Source organism: Parasteatoda tepidariorum, chromosome 1 (assembly GCF_043381705.1).
Source record: "Parasteatoda tepidariorum isolate YZ-2023 chromosome 1, CAS_Ptep_4.0, whole genome shotgun sequence".
In the NCBI taxonomy this organism is placed as follows: domain Eukaryota; kingdom Metazoa; phylum Arthropoda; class Arachnida; order Araneae; family Theridiidae; genus Parasteatoda; species Parasteatoda tepidariorum.
The window spans coordinates 78,452,112-78,469,601 of record NC_092204.1 but is presented as its reverse complement, the minus strand read 5'-3'; the positions used below and the strand labels follow the sequence as shown (position 1 = coordinate 78,469,601).

At 30.0% G+C, this 17,490-nt stretch overlaps 1 protein-coding gene across 2 annotated transcripts in view; it reads left to right on the top strand.

Annotated features, from left to right (window-relative positions):
* Positions 1-17,490, top strand: part of LOC107441901 (Krueppel-like factor 6) — a 145,213-nt gene that overhangs the window by 54,946 nt on the left and 72,777 nt on the right. The window contains exon 1 of one of the 2 annotated variants that reach the window (XM_071182913.1): positions 6,196-6,337. The exons of the other annotated variant lie outside the window; for it this stretch is intronic. Within the exon in view, the coding sequence (XP_071039014.1) occupies positions 6,335-6,337 (3 nt within the window). The 5' untranslated portion in view covers positions 6,196-6,334. Of the gene's footprint in view, positions 1-6,195; positions 6,338-17,490 lie in introns of those variants that run through there. 2 annotated transcript variants of the gene reach the window in all.

Genomic DNA, 17,490 nt, shown 5'->3' with positions numbered 1-17,490 from the left:
GACAAATACCTTTTGTGAGACAAATAATTAAATTTAATTATAACACAAATAAACTACATAAATTATTCATTGCAAAGGTGTCAGTTAATTTAATAGCAGTAATTATGTTAATAAATCTTCTGAACAAGTTAATTACATGTTATAATGGCAAGTAATATTGAAATCAGTAGTTGCGTTTTTACGTGGCGCCAAACTAAATTGACGACATTATTTTAATATCCAAAGCTTTGAACTTTGATATCCAATATCTTAAGAACTAAAACGAAGAAAACAGTTTTCTTTCCCCATCATTATCTATGCCGACTATTTTAAATTTTTTTTTTTTTTTGCTATGGAACCCTAAAGTATCGACTTTCTTCCTAGTGGAACTCCGACTTGTAATTATCGAATATATTAGTTAAAAAAGACTATTTCACAAGCCATTGTCGTGCTTCAATGTGATTCATGCATATAGAAATCGGTTGTTCAATAATCTAGAAATAACTTTATCTCCAGGTGCACAGACAACTATTCCTTCCGTCTGTAGTTTAATTACATTTTGTGCAATCAGGGGTCTGTTTAGAAGAAATTTGGGTCCGTTAACGGACTGTTTTCTTCGTTTTTGACCCTTAAGATATTGGTTAACGGACCCTTCACAAAATATCTTTTCATAAAAACGGACCCTTCACAAAATATTTTAACTTAAAAACGGACCCTTCACAAAATAATTTATCTCTTAATCGGACCCTTCACAAATTTTTTAACATCATTATTATTTTCTTAATCGAATAAACCCTTTCCAGGGCAGAAAACAAGAAAGATGGATGTAAACGAATTAAGTTTTGTCTTCGGCAGACGATTCTTCCATTATTCGTCCGAAATTAATATTCTGCTTTCAGCAGTATAGGCTAAATACCAAATATTTGTATGTTGCATCTCTAATTTAGAAGCAGCAATTTCTGTTTATTTTTGAAAAACTATTTTTTTTTAATTATAATTTTACTGTGCCGAGCATAATCTTGTGTCTATTTACAATTTAACAACTGCTTGAAAAAGTTTTTTGCAATAACCGGACTCTATTTGTACAAATTCATAAAAGCGGACCCTGGTTGAAGGAATGGGAGTAATTTTTTCACAATTTCACGAAAACCGGACCTTTCACAAATTGTCTGGACAGCCCCTGTTTACAGTGTTGAGCATAATCTTGTATGTCTTTACTATTTAAAAACTCGTTGAAAAAGTTTTTTTGCAATAACGGACCCTATTTGCACAAATTCACAAGAGCGGACCCTGGTTGAAAAAATGTGACTTAACGTTTATTTTATATTCACAAATTACGAGTCATTTTTTCACAATTTTACGAAAACGGACCTTTCACAAAATGTCTGGACAGACCCCTGGCAATGTTGAGCGGACTTTCCAATCCTGTAACTTTATAAGAATGATGTTTCTGAAGCGTTTTCAATGCACGTTTTTGCATATCGCAAACACATCCTCAATCTCAGAACCCCTGTGTTCCCTAGGGTTCCGTGGAACACTTTTTTAGAACCGCTGATTTATGCCAATGTTTGTTTAGATACCAAAAACATTAACGCAGTTTACGAGTAATACTTCTCTTGCTTTTAATCACTCTCCACTTTTGTCTAAAGATAGTTATTTTAAAAATTAATCTTTTCTTTGCGGTTTATTGAGCATGCGCTCAGAAGCTACAGCTGTTACCCAACACTAAAAAAGTCTGTCCTCTCTTTGATCATATTCTAAAAGTTCGGTCGCTGATCTGTAATATGGTTAAAGTTTCCCCAAACAAAAGCGCCGTTTTCTGAATGAGATTTCATGTTGAATTGACCTTTTCCCGAAACCCAGAAGCCGGATCGATGTGCCGAGTCTGCGGCGGTCATTCACCGGATCGATCCCTTTTCTCCTGTCTCCCAAATTCCGGAGACGAACCACAGGAGAGACGAGCTCTCGCTCTTCCTTCTTTGTTTTTTTTCTTCTTTCTTTGCATTCCACTTTCGCTTATTGTATCCGCCCTTGATCTATTGTTGTGCCGATTATCTTAAAAGATAAATTTGGCGCAGTTTTAGAGCAATTGTATGAAACGCAGCAGGATTGGGCCGTAATTTAAAATACATGAGCTTCATTTTGTAAAGACGAATGTTGAATATTTATTTCCTTTTAACTAAATATGATATCTTTGAAAAAGATCTTTTCAGATTTAATATTAATAAATATTATTTATAGTTCGCAATTGTGATGTGAACTATAGCGAAGAAGAAAATAGTTGTTACAAGAACAAAAGAAAGTAAGGAATAGTTAAGTCAAATGGGCAGGATCATCATTATGGTTATAAATATTATAATTTCCATTTTAGTATGCGTACTTTTAGATAAATTAATTATTATTATTATTATATGTTTTAATTCACAGTTCATTTAGACATTCTTATCTTTAAACAAACTAATTTATTTATTAAAATATTTTTATATTACTATTAGACTTATGTAAAAAAGTACCGTGAAGGTAAATAAAAATCCTGCAAAAATAAATTATTTGTTAATTCATATTTTTCTTCTAAAGCTCAATCCCGCTTTCTTTTTTAATTGATACAACTATGAAATCATAATTATTCATGAAAATTATCAGTATTTATTTTAGTTTTTATATTTAGACAATATACCTCATGAACTTTGATTTCAGAAAATTATAACTTTATTTTTTATATTTTCGCATCAATTTATTTTATTTTCTCTTTCATTTCCGAAACAAAGCAAACAAAATATTGTACGAGGAGAAAAACAATTGAACGCATTACATACAATTAATATTTATTGCAACACCTTAAATGTAAGCTACTGGCTTAACAAGATTTAACTCCTTGAATAAAGAACTCATTTAAATCGAATCGTACTCATAAATTATACATTCAAATTAGTGATGAGATTTAAAAAGAATTCGAATTTTATCGTCTGCATTCAGATTAAACCATTTTCTTTTTCATATCTTGCAGACAATAAAATACCTTTTTAAAATTCTAAACATAATACGTGTGGGAAAAAAATAGAGCATTTACAATGAAGAAGACGAAGAGCAGACAAAAGAGTAAAAAAAAAAAAAAAGAAAGTTATTTCCTAGTTAAATATAGCCTCGGTTCCAGGATAACTTCTGTCGATAATGCTTGAAAAGATCAAACATCTTTTGACGTTGAGTCACGAATAGAAAACTATGTGAGTCACTCTGACGTCCAAATGTATTTTATCTTCGACGGTCTTTTGTCCCGTGCGATCAAGAATACTTTGATATTGATGAATGTTCTTATGATTTGTTGCGCTGTGTATATTTCAAAATACACTGGTTGCGCATATATTAAATAAGTGGTTGTAGTGTACTATAAAAGAAAGCCGGCTTCTATTATCTGAGGCCGAAGTCGAGTGATGTGAAAATAATAAGAGATGAAAGATAGCGGATTGAAAGATAATAATGAAATGTAGCGTGACTGGGATTTCTTTTTTTCTTTTTTAAATTTATTTTGACATTGAATTTTATTTGCTTCTCATTAAAAGGTTAAGTCAATGTTTAAAAAAATAATTTTAAAACCACTGTACTGTTTTTGCCTTTCCGTAAAAAATGCGATATTAGTTATTTTAATATCATTTTAAATATATTGATGTATGTTTTTCTTGCGTTATTTTATAGTACTCTCAAATATAGTAAATTCGTTGCTTTTTAATAGAATTTCGTTTTCTGCTATGTTTTACTTTAGATTTTTTTTTTGTTGCTGTTAATATAATTCTAATATAGTATTTTAGCTGTTCATGTTAATAGGATTTATCTTTTTCGTACTTATTGTTTTTGTTAAACATTTTATTTTAAGTAGTGGTTCCAAATCAATTTTTTCAATGAAGTAGGTCCCGAGCTTCCGGGCTCGGGCTGACGCCTCCTCTCTAGTAGGAGTCTACTGATTCATCATTCACTGATTTGATTAACTAAACATCCTGAAACTGAGTCGGGTTACTTGATTTGAATAAAATGTTTCAATGTCTCGATTAGAGTTGTGGTGGCTCAGGGGATAGAGCGCTCTCATTTAAATGAGGTGAACCGGGTTCTAATGCCAGTGATGGCTGGTAGATAAGAATTCATCACCTGGCTCGCACCAACCACACTTTTGACGTAAATTATCCTCAGTGGTAGACGGATCATGAGTCAGAGTTCAATTGCCGTCAGGCTAACCGTAGGAGGATTTCATGATTTTCCTTTCTATGCAACGCTTGCGGATTAGTTCCATCAAAAAGTCCTCCACGAAGGTAAATTTCTCCTAATATTTGATCCAGGAGTTTCCTTGTCTTCTGGATTGGGTTCAAGGCTACGGAGTTGGAAATTTGTAGTCATTAACTCTAAATTGGATCGTCTGATCAACGACGGTTATAAAATATAAAGTAAAATGTCTCGATTTAAACACTTTTTTTCTCGAACAAATTAAAATTACAGTTATTCCAGGAATCTAGTAGCTTTAATTTGCTTTTATTTCAAATCGATGCTGCAAAATATACATTTATTCCATAAATACTTAGAAATAGAAACTGGAGGGTAAATTATAATTGTAGCTATTATTTTTATATATATAAGCCATATTAGTTATTGTTAATTCTGGGAAATATATAGAATTTGTTGTCATTTTTTATTATTGATATTGATGTCGCTATTCGAATCAGTCAGTGATTTGAATCAGTAATTCAAGTTACCGAGGTGAAATAATTCGAAGCACTTTGAATCATCTCACCTCAGTAAATCATTCGGATCATTTCAAATAATTTCCCCTCACTTTAAATCACTTTGTTCTATTCAAATACATAAATACAATGATTTGCTTTGGTTTTAATTTTCTTTTTTCCCGAGTACTCACTTGGGTGTTTCCTTAAATATTTATTTCGGTGCTTGTAAAGAATGCTTCAGCACATTACATACATTTGCTAGCAACGAGTGTACTAAAAAAAAGGCAATTAAGATTGCGGTTTTTGGCGTGGCATGGGAACGAAAGGATCGTTGGAATTAGCGCGCTTAATTTACATATGCGGGTAAATCCGGTACGTTTTCAAACAAAATCCGTTTATTTGAAATTTGTTCCTTTTCTTGTTTGCCCCGATTAAATATTGCACTATTTTTTGCTCATATGAAGTGATTAAATTATTGATTTCTTTTAATGATTTTATCTTCAGATGTATTTTTCTGAACAACTTTGCATATTTAAATGACATCTAAGTATAAGTATTAAAACAAATATTTATAATTTTGATAAAGTTATTTGAACTACAAGCAAATTTATTACTGCTTAAAGCAACTCAAGAGGGCGCTCTGGTGTAGAAATCCTTAATGGAAAATTCTTTTTTAACTTCATAATCAATTAAAATTTAAGAAGTTCAGGTAAACGCAGAGTAAATTGCAAGTTTCAATGCCGAAAAAATGTTTTTAAAATGCAGACAAATTATGGCAGGATTTCTTAGGATAATGATGTGGGGAAGTTATCCTGTAGTAATTTATCCATTTTGAAAGCATTTTTCCAGCAATTTAAATTTTATGATTTACTCTGCTGGGATCCATGTCTTAATAGTCTTAATGTGGGACAATGATCAATGAAAGGTCAATCAATCAATGAAATGTGTATTAACTTTTTAGTCTCGCTTTATGTTTGACGTCTGGGGTCCTATTATAATGTTGATTAAGGTTAAGTTAAATTTTAATTTTTTCACTTCTACTTTTTCTCGCTGACGATTGATACATTTCAAATGATGATAAAATACACGTAATCTATCTCGCCAAAAATAAGTGGTGACCCGGACGTGATTTAAACACGCAACATTTTGAAGTCAATGAAAATTCAGTCGTAATTAACATCATACAGGATCACAGAAGTCAAACTAAAGATGAGAAAATGAAAAAGCGGTACAACAATTCGTTTCAAGTTACACTTCAAGTTTGGTATAGAAGCTTACAGGTTCGACAGGTACACAGAAACTTCTCTACTTTAAACCTAGTAGTTCGTTGATTCCTCCACAATTTCTTCCGCGATGTAGCGTCTTCTTAAGGATATTTACAATTGCTGAAAGTCTTACATTTAATAACAAATTATTGTATAACATTGAATTTTTTATATGTCATAATTATCTTTATTTTAACATTCCCAAATTGGAATACTATATGTCATTTTTTTTCTTTTTGTAGGTGAGTGAATGTCTTGGAAAAGATTTATTATCGAATATTTTTAAGTGATAATAGTTTTTGAAGATTGTTTGGATACTTAATTAATTGTGTGACAAATGGATTATATATAATTGAGTAGATCATCGAGGAAAACTCTGCAATGGTAAGTTAATAAAAATCATATCAGTTAAAAGCGGTTCCCTTTATCAACATATTACGACTGATAAAAACTCTTTGATTTCAATTTTTAATATCTTATTTATTTATCTGGAGACAATATTTGTCAAAGCAAAATTATAATTGATTGCAAACATCTTTAATGCGCCGCATAAATTCTCGTTTTCTCTTAATAATTCCTGGATATTTTTCTTTTTTTTTTGTTGCATAAATTTAATGATCCAAACTTTGTGGGCAATCATTTTTAATGTTAATATCATGAAAACTTTATTAACATTGAAATTATTTCTTACAATATTGAATATTTATAAAATTAAATATATTATTATAGCTTATTTACTGATTTGGTATGAATATAAATTGTTTAACAGCACTTAAATGTTTCATTTTGCATTGTAATACTACTTATTTTAAGTACTACGGAAAATAATTCATCTGCAGTAATTGAGGAACATTGTTACAGATTTGGCTTTCTTGCTCTATAAAAAATTCCGGATCAAATTACGGCATGAAGTACAGGCACTTCAAATCTATCATCCGTAATATCCCTTTTATCATAAAATCCATTTTTATTGTAAAATATTATACCGTAATTTTTACAGTAATATTTATTTAACTATAGTGACTCAGTGATTATACGGTAATTAATGTAAAAATTCGGTATAGCAAAATTTTTTATTCCGTAACATAACCGGTAAAAATGGATTTTACAGTAAAACGTAACGGTGCTACCCTGTCTGCCGGTACATTTTACCGTCATTTGATTCGGAACTTTTAACAATGTAGCTGTTTTTATAATTTTATAAATTTCCCTTTTAATTGGCAACTTCTAACTGCTTTGGAAGAAAAAAATAATTTTTTCATCAATATTTTTGTTATGAAGTAGTTGTTATTAATGAATATATTTAGAGCAGCTTATTTTTTAATTTGAGCAAAGCGATAAAGCATCAAATTCAATATATCACGCTTTTAAATTGCTTCGTATAACATTTAATATATCTTCTTCATCATTTTGCAATTATAAAAAAATACTATGTTTAAATTATATAAAATTATGTTGTGTCTAAAAGAATTTCCATACATTTTTTAAGAAGTTTTTAAGATAGTTTTTTCTAAAATATGCCTATTTTTATTCATCCCTATGGTAACTATGAGTTACACTGTGCAAATCTTTTATTCTTTTTACTAATATTTATGTTATTTTGGCAACAGCTAAAAATTATCTCGAGATTAAGATATGGTGTTAATGGTGGCTTCACTACATCAAAAATCTCAATATAAGTACTCATTTGTTTAAAAGAAAAACTACCTGACTGTATAAAGCCTATTGAAAAGTAATTTTGAGCACCAATCGTTACTTCAGAGATATCATTTGCAATTAAAATCGAGTTATATTTTTACACGCAATTGTATTCCATATCTTATGGATTTTTTTCCTCTTTAAAAGGTGTGTAACGTAAAAAATGAAATCAATAATGTTTCGTAAAGGTGTTCTAACATTTCGTGTTCTAACAGTTCGTCCTGCGTAAAGGTGTCTAACATTTGTATGACTGATCTTTCGAATAAATAACTTCTCGTCCTTCTGATTTTGCCACAAGTAAAGTTGAATTTTATGATTTCAATTTGTATTACAACGATTGCAATTAAAAGAAACAAGTTTTTTTTTTCCTTCCTCCCAAGATTCGAACGTTCTGTCTCAATTACTATCCTTTGAATAAGCAGTTAAGATCTTGAGTTTGACAGCAATACACGTGTGCGTGTTTTCTGCGACAGAAGCTTCATAAAATGGCTAAAAGTAAATCCGCTCACTTTCCCCAAACGGATGCACCTGCCACGCGACTGATAACTAAGCGGGAAGGAAGCGAAGTGAAGAGAGTTCTTGCGTGCCAGAATAGATCTCTCTATTTTACTCCATCATAGAGGAATTAACTTTCGTTAGGATGATTTTTTATGAAAAAAATTCGGAAGTTGAAATTTGAAACTCCATTTTTTATTTAGTTTTTCTATAATCAATTAATTCTGCGAAAACACGCTTTTTTTTCCTTCTTTTTTTTTCATATTTTAACAACTTTCGTGTTACTTCGGATGCGCTTTATAAATATTTCAAATTTTTTCCTTTTGTGGCTTCATTACTTTCACTTACAATAGAAAAATGATAGCTTTACATTGACCTTGTGTCACAAGGTTTTTTTATTTTATTTTTTGACTGTTTGTTACCTAAATATCGCGTGATAACATGTATGTTTAAAGCTAAGTAAAAGCAATATATTTCATCATTTTCAAAAGAGGAATTGTTATTTTATTTTAAAAAAATTTGCATATATATACATTTTGCTGGAAAATAGGTGGAATAAATTTCACTATGTATCTATGTGAAGACGGAATTCATTTTGACAATGTATCTGAGATGTAAAGACAGAATTCATTTGGACGATGTATCTAAGATGTGAAGACGGAATTCATTTTGACAATGTATCTGAGATGTGAAGACAGTATTCATTTGGACGATGTATCTAAGATGTGAAGACGGAATTCATTTTGATAATGTATCTGAGATGTAAAGACTGAATTCATTTGGACGATGTATCTAAGATGTGAAGACGGAATTCATTTTGACAATGTATCTGAGATGTGAAGACAGAATTCATTTGGACGATGTATCTAAGATGTGAAGACAGAATTCATTTGGACGATGTATCTGAGAAGTGAAGACAGAATTCATTTGGACGATGTATCTAAGATGTGAGGACGGAATTCATTTTGACAATGTATCTAAGATGTGAATACGGAATTCATTTTGACAATGTATCTGATATGTGAAGACGGAATTCATTTGGACGATGTATCTAAGATGTGAAGACGGAATTCATTTTGACAATGTATCTAAGATGTGAATACGGAATTCATTTTGACAATGCATCTAAGATGTGAAGACGGTATTAATTTTGACCATATATCTAAGATGTGAAGACTGAATTCATTTTGACAATGTATCTAAGATGTGAAGACGGAATTCATTTTGACAATGCATATAAGATGTGAAGACTGAACGATGTATCTAAATTCGCTTAATCATATATTATATTCATGTACAGTGCGCAAAGTTAAAAACGGACCACCCTGAAAAGCTTGAAATCTAAAGATCGGATCGTCACATTCTAAGACTTAATCTTCATGGTTTGCGGGGGTGACCTNAAAATTAATAAGTGCAGACGATATTTTAAGTTACGAAATCAGATACAAAAACGTACTTTCTCTGAATAAAAATACTTTTTTCCCCCCCAACGGATTTGGATTTTTTACCCTCAAAATATAAGGTGTAGCCGCAATCTGGAAAATATGGTCCCAATAGTTTAATCACGAGAGCCCTCCAAAGTTTGGACCCCTTAATGTTAATTTGACTTTTTGCATATATCACCATATCTCAAGAAATTTTTAACCGAATCGAAAAAAAATTTGCACACAATTAAAAAATCCGTTTGTTGAATGATAATTCGATGCAAAAACTAAGTTTAAGTAAATATTTATTATTTTTTATTGTTTTATTTAATAATAATCGAAACAAATTTTAAATTATAAGATATAAAATTTTTACACCATTTTAAAGTGCGTAATTTTAAATAGTGAAATACAAAATTTGAGCGAAATCGGTTGAATAAGTTCCTAAGAAATCGAATTTTAAATATACGATTTTTATGAAATTCTATTTATTTCAGAGCTATTCTACCGATTTCGCGCAACTTTTGTATTTGGTAATTTAAAATTACATATTTTAAAATGAATAAAAAATTTTATACCTTTTGAAAAAATTTTCGACCATTATTAAGTAAAACAATAAAAAATAATAAATATTTACTTAAAAATTATTTTGTGTATGGAATTCTCTTTGGCAAACGAATTTTATAATAGCGTGCTAAAAATTTTCAATTCGTATAAAAAGTTCTAGAGATATGGGGAAATATGTAAAAAGTAAAATTAACATTTAAGGATTCCAAATTTTGGATCTCTCTCCTGACTAAACTATGGGGGCCATATTTCCCAGATTGCGGCTACACCCTATATTTTAGGGGGGCATAAATCCGATTCCGTGGAAAAAAAGGTACTTTTATTTAGATAAAATACGTTTATGTGTCTGATTTTCGTATATCACCTGCTCTAATTGATTAGCATATTTTAGGCCACCCCCTGGAACCATTGAGTCCTAGAACGTGAAGATCTAAACATTATTATTAGATCTGATCGTTATTCAGGGTGGTCCATATTTTTTTCCCCCGCATTGTACAACCAAGTCCATTTTGAGTTAAGAAGCTTTATATATTTCGTTCTCTTTTATGTTTTTAAGCTGCAGCTGGCTTAGGGGATAGAGCGATCACTCTCCTATGAAGTGAACTGGGTTTGAATCCCAGCCATGGCTGGTCGATTCGAATTCCGCGCCATGTTTGCATCGGCCACAGTGCTGACGTAAAATATACTCAGTGATAGACGGATCATGGGTTAAAGTCCCCTTGCCGTTAGGCTAACCGTGGCAGGTTTTCGCGGTTTTCCTCTCCATGTAGCGCAAAAGCAGTCCTCCTCGAAGGCAAATTTCTCCAAATACTTGATTCAGGAGTTCTCTTGTCTTTTGGATTGGGTTCAAAATTACAAAGCTGCGGAGTTGAACATTGGTAGTCGTAAACCCAAAAAGTTAGATCGGCTGTTCAACGACGGTTATAAGATAAAATAAAATAGTAAAACTGAAATTATCGATCTCCTGAACGTGTTATTGGAACCATATTTTCGAATAGCAACCCTTTGTACCATTGAATTTGGAAAGAGTGTCATGATGGGTCTTTGTGGCAGCCACTATAATAAGTACCGTAACCCTCCTTGGACTGCGTTTGTACAACTGTGATGTTTGGAGCATCTTACTACGGACCCGGATGTACTGGGTTCGAATCCCAGGCAACGAACATATCTTTCGTACATTTCTCCCTCCACCACGTCCACCCTTTTGAGACTCTGTATTTTGGTCTAAAAGGAGTATATGTTATTTCTATTTTAAATACATGAGGTTTTAAAATTAGACTATTATTTCGTTCGGAGCTATTTCCTCACTTTTTTGCTTAATTTTGTGAAGCCCTTTATTACAGTTTTTAAGTTAAGTAACAGTTTGAAGACGTATTACGTGAGTTAAAGAGGAATTAATCGATTGTAAATATACATAATTTATGTATATGTTAATACCACATTTAAATTATATATTTCCTTTTTTTCATTTACTTATTTAATTTTTTGATATTAAATTATGTTCTATTTTACTATCTAAATATTTTAGATACCCTCACTTCTTATAAGTAGGTTACGTATTTCCTGTTCCGGTATAAATACAATTCGTCCATTGTCTTTTTTTTTTTCTTCTTCTTAATTTGTCACCTGCTTCTTATGTTAGATTTTTATTTGTTATAGCATTTCGCATTTTATTCTAGTAATGTTTGCTATATTATGATTTCATTGGAAAAAGCGATAATTTAAAATCTTTTAAATTTTAAAACATGCTTAGTTCAATTTTGAAACATGTTATTACATATTCTTAATTATCGCAATAGGAAAATCTATGTTTGTGTGAAAAAAATTAGTTATTATTTACGAACGACTCGAATGCATCCTTTTATTTGTTTAATAATGATATCAAGTAATTAATTTGTGAAATGTTTAATACAAGAACTAGTGGCATTTTTGGAATTAATTAAATGTATGGATTAAAAGCCGTTCTTAGAAAGTTCCGTTTTCATGTGAAACTTTTTTTTTTAATGAATTGTTTACTAGCTTCATAACTGTTGTGAATTTGTGCAATGGCAAACCCTGCTGCTAGGGATGGCGCGAGAGGTTTGAGGGCGCTTGCTCCAAAAAAAAAAAAAAAATAACACTAATGAAAATATTTTTATAAGTTATCTTTAAATTCACTTTATAAATAATATTTACTCATAACTAAACTTTGAATGTAATGTAAGATAGAAAGTTATTTTTCTCGTATTATTAAAAATAATATCATTTCAAGTGGTAAGTGTATACAATGTTTAACCTTTTCATCGCACTTATGATTTTCATTATCTTAAACTAAAATAAAAATAATGATTATAAATACCCGTATGTCTCTTTGCCATAATGTTTATGTTTCATGTTACAATTTTAATTTTTTTATGGTGAATCTAAAGTAGTAAATCTAGCGGACAAGCGCACCTAAGTCTATGTACGCCACTGAATTTGTAACAGTTATTTATGACTGTTAAATTAAAAGAGAAACACTGCGAATTGTGGAAATGAATTAATGATCTAATTTTTCAAAATTCAATGAGTTGCACCAATACTTAATAGTTATACTTATATAATATCAATACTTAATAATCTGTTATCAATATGCCTTTTTACAAAATTCATTAATTTTACTTATGAAACAAAAAATACATTGCAAAAAAAGTTATTTTAAAATAAATAAAAACTCATAAAAAAGGAACCGGAAAAAACAGGCATATTTTTTTATGAAGACGAATAAATGACTATCTGTTTAAATCAACTTGCATTGACATATATTTATTATATTTTTTACCGCATCAAGTTTTTCGACGATTGTTTGCGTTGAAAAATGGGCCGGAATCCTTGATTTTTTTGACATTCGTAACAATTCTGACCTTGAGGACAAGTGTTACCCGTGGAATGCTCATATATCCCATACCCTTACAGGTGTCTCATTCTTCCTGTTATTGATTTCATATTTTATTATATTATATGATATCATATCATAAAATAAATGTGTTGCGAATTTTCTAAATTCTTTTAAGAAAGTAGGTATCAGATTGTGTGTGTAATGCCGGCGTGTTTCATTCAGTCTGGCGTGTGTCATCTTAGTCACAATCTAGAATAAATAATTTTTTGCTTCTTTGTTTTTAAATTTATGCTAGCATAATTTTTGATCTACCAATTCTGAGAAAAAAATTGATTCGAATTCCTTCGTTTCTTGAAAACACCTTAGCTTTGTATTCGTATCATTATAAACTTCACGATTTCTTTCTTTTTCAATTTATAAATTTGAATGTTAGTAAAAAATATAATCTAACGCTATATAATACGCTAACGCTATATAAATATAAATACGCTGTAAAGAAGGATTTCTCAAAATTGAGAAAAGTCTGCTTTTATAGCACTTTTGAGACCATGCTTTTTGCTCAAAAATTATGCTGTTTCAATTTCGAATACATTAGGTTTTCAAATTCGACTGTTATTCGTCGTTATTATTTTGCTCAATTTTAAGAAACTTTTTTTTTTTTTGTTAAAGTTTATAAATAAATTAATTTCGTTTAATCGAATGTAAGTGTCTCTCACTCGTTAACCGGGTCCGGTTAACAATTTTCAGCGCTGGGTACCGGTTAATTTTTACGGGAAACGCTGTTTAATTTATTGAAACGAGCATTTATCCTGGCGCTTTAAAAATCTTAAGCCAAAATCTTTAAAATTTACTTACTTTTACAAAAAGCTAGGTATTATTTGCGTAAGCATACTATCTCAAGCAAAATAATTATAATTTATTTTTAGTTTTATATATATATCATTTTTAATTTTGTTTAAATAACAGAAGAAATACAAACAATCAGAATGACTTTTTTTTAAATTAAGAGACACATTCTATTTGAAAGGTCTTAAATTTATTATTTCCGGATGGAGTTAAAAATAAAAGAAAGAAAGAAAGTGTGTTGATGTAAGTTTAATAGCAGAATATTTACCAGTGAAAATTGAAATCATTGAATGCATTTGTTGAATTTTTTAGAATTTAATTAATCTTAACAAGCCGAATGTAAATACAGAAAATCTTTAATACCATTAATATTAAAGTAATTAATATTTGAATGCATCCAATCTTAATACAGAGTATAATATCTATATATTTTTAATTTTATAAAAATAACAGCGCTAAATACAAACATTAAAAAATTAAACACTCTCTCAATTCAACTATTAATTACAAAATATTAACTACTAAATATTAACTGCTAAAACATGCGTTAATTCTACTAACTAGTTAGAATTTAATTAATTTTAACAAGTCGGACGTAAGAACATATATTGTAAAAATTTTTAAAACTTCTTTTTTTTTAAATAAAAATTTAAAAGTATTCAGTTCAAATATAATAAAATCACTTCATTTTGTTCTCGTTAAAGTTTCCATCGCCAAAAAGGAGATATTTTATGAAGCTCAATAAAGACTTCAAGTATTTAATCAGCACCCAGGAATGCATTAAAATTAAGACTTTACATTCTATTTGAATGCGTCTCAAATTTATTTGCTGCTCCGTTTGAAATAAAATAAAGAAGCAAAGAAAATGTGAAAGAATCTTCAAATGAAACACGTTACAAAAGTTAGTTTCGAAATTCCGTAGCTTTTTTTCCTAAAAAGAAAAAATTCTCTTTGCTTCGAAAGAAAAATAATAAAAGAAAAGAAAGTATTTAAAATTTTTTGAAACATTCTTTGCTCTTTTTATGCTGTGGAAAATATTTAGAAGTAACGTTTGGGGATGTTTAAATATTACGTTGACTTTTTTTGTGATTTTTTGCCTTTTAACACCTTGTCACCAAAAATTATCAAATCGTAAACTCTTAAGCTTATGATGATAAATTTTTTGTTTGTTTATCAGAATGTAATATTTTTTCTCCAAGTTTCCAAGACTTGCAATTTATAGGGACTTTTTTTTTCGTTAAAGGAGTTTATTTTTTTACTCAAAATTTTCTAGAACTCCCCGAATTTTAGTTCGCAAAAATGAGGAAGGCCTTCACTTTTAAAAATTCAGCAAATCGGGAGATAATAAAAGTTATAGTTAAAAAGAAATTATATAAAATAGTTAAATAAGAAATTTTTGAAATATTTCTTAAAAATAATTTATTTTTAAACTTTAGCAGGAATCAACTCTCATTGTTTTATAGTTAATTAAATTTTTAACATAAATTTTTTTTTAGACTTATTCAGTTATTTCAATAGTTTATAATAACGGTTTTTATCATTAAGAAAACCTATAATTTCGGTGTGTTATTTTTCTTTTTAAAATAATATTAATAATAAATATGTGTTATTGTTATAAAGTTAATTAATGTTCTAAACTTCATAACTTTATTTTTATGCCTTCAATCTCGATAAATCTATAAATAACCAAGTGTTTTTAGAAAAAAAAAACTATTTAAAATAAATAAGCTTTTTCGTTTTTTTTAATATTTTTTTAAAATTAAATATTCAATTGTTTTTAAACCACTCTTCGAGTTCGCTCGGTTAAAACATCGTTTGCAAAAATAACCTTTGTTTAAAACTGGCGGGAAATCTAGGTAAGCGTGACGGCGCATCATCATATGATTTTTTTTTATTTATTTATTCTTTTTACTTTTTTATTTTCATTTTTGTCTTAGTGGAGCGAAATAGTATTTTTTTTCCCTTTCTTTTATTTAATTTTTATATTATTATTTTACTCTTTAGCTTGTGAGGATAGGACGAAATGGTGGGTCAGAACAAACTCGCAAAACCAGTCTACGACACGAAATGAAAACGAAGAGGTCTGTTGGCTGTCCCAACAAGTCGTCTCTTTTATTACTCATTTCTTCTTCCTTTTTTTATGTGACTCAAGGAATTTTGTTTGTTTTTTGAATTATTACCACGTGAAGGCCGTTGCTTTAGTTTATTTCAAAAAGTTCGGTGTTTATTGCGCGCGTGTAAGCTTTTTAACTATTTGCATCTCTGCGTCATCGTTATGTCAACATCGGATGAATGGAATTTTGAAAAATGTTTTCGTCGCCATGCCTGACGATGAATCAAAAATCTTCGCCAAATAGAGAAATCATAAACTGATAACTACTGCAGGTAACGTTGGCGTAAACAACGACATTTTGTAACCGTCGATTTGAATGTCAAATGACTCGCGTCTAACAGTGAGCAATTTCATTTTCGACTTTAAGTCAGTTGAGAAAGTTTAAGACATGCAAATTGTTCCGACTTCATCTCTAATGCTGCATAAAATCGCTTATCACGACAGTTGTGTAATTTTAGTGCCAAACTGTGGACTTAATTAACACTGGAAAAATTTACTTTCTTTTGCCCTTACAACTGTGTATGGTGTAGATAAAATTATCTGTCTATGTATTTCAGAGGGGAAAAAAAAGGCTTGACATTAATCAAGAATACCTATAAAAAAATTTTTAGAAAGAAAATTGCATATGCTTAGACAAAATAATATATTATAATAAATATACATATGACAAACCGTCATTTTATATATATAAACGTAAATTTTTTTTTTTTTGAAATCTTGATTTTATTAAGTTAAATAAGAAAAGATTCATCAAAAACTCTCGTTCTAACAAATATTTCTTTCACTTCTATTCTCAAATATTTCTTTCACTTCTATTTCCTCTATTTCATTTCCGAGCAGCTGAACAACGGAAACGGACGTTAAGATTCCGTGTTATGTTTATATCAGCTATCATTAAAGCTCTAGTTCGAAGAGCGCTATTTTTTACACACCTGCCCTCTTTTTAAATCAAAAGGCATTGTACTCTCTTCATTTTAAAAATAAGCATTCGGTTTTAGGTGTTCCATATTTTTTTCAACTACCCTGTCTTAAAATCCAGTTTAATTTTATGTGTCTTACATCGTCATACAATCAATCTATCTCATTTCGAGTCATTAAATATCAGTGATGAAGGAAAGGTACCTAATATGAGATAGTTCCCTAATATGCGACGCTCTTATTATAGCCGTAGGAGATGGTGGACTCGACTAAAAATATTCTTAAACATGCAGCAGACGATATTTAAAAATGACTTCTCATTTTCTGTAGTCGTCGTAAGAGCAAGGATGGTGTTGGAAAATTTTTGTGGATGTGTGTGTCCTTTATAGACTCCTAAACTATCCAACCTAAAGCGACGAAATTTGGCATAGAAACTGTTCAAAGCTTGGCGAAGGTCACTGTCGACATTAGAACATTCTTCAACAAACCGTTCAAGCGGGATGAGCCGAAAACGAATTGGAATTTTCTGATTGGTTAAACCTTAGCCATTGTTTTAAATTTTACTATAAACGATTCGGGTTTCAAATATTTTGAAGATAACACCTTTGATATTTTCTAG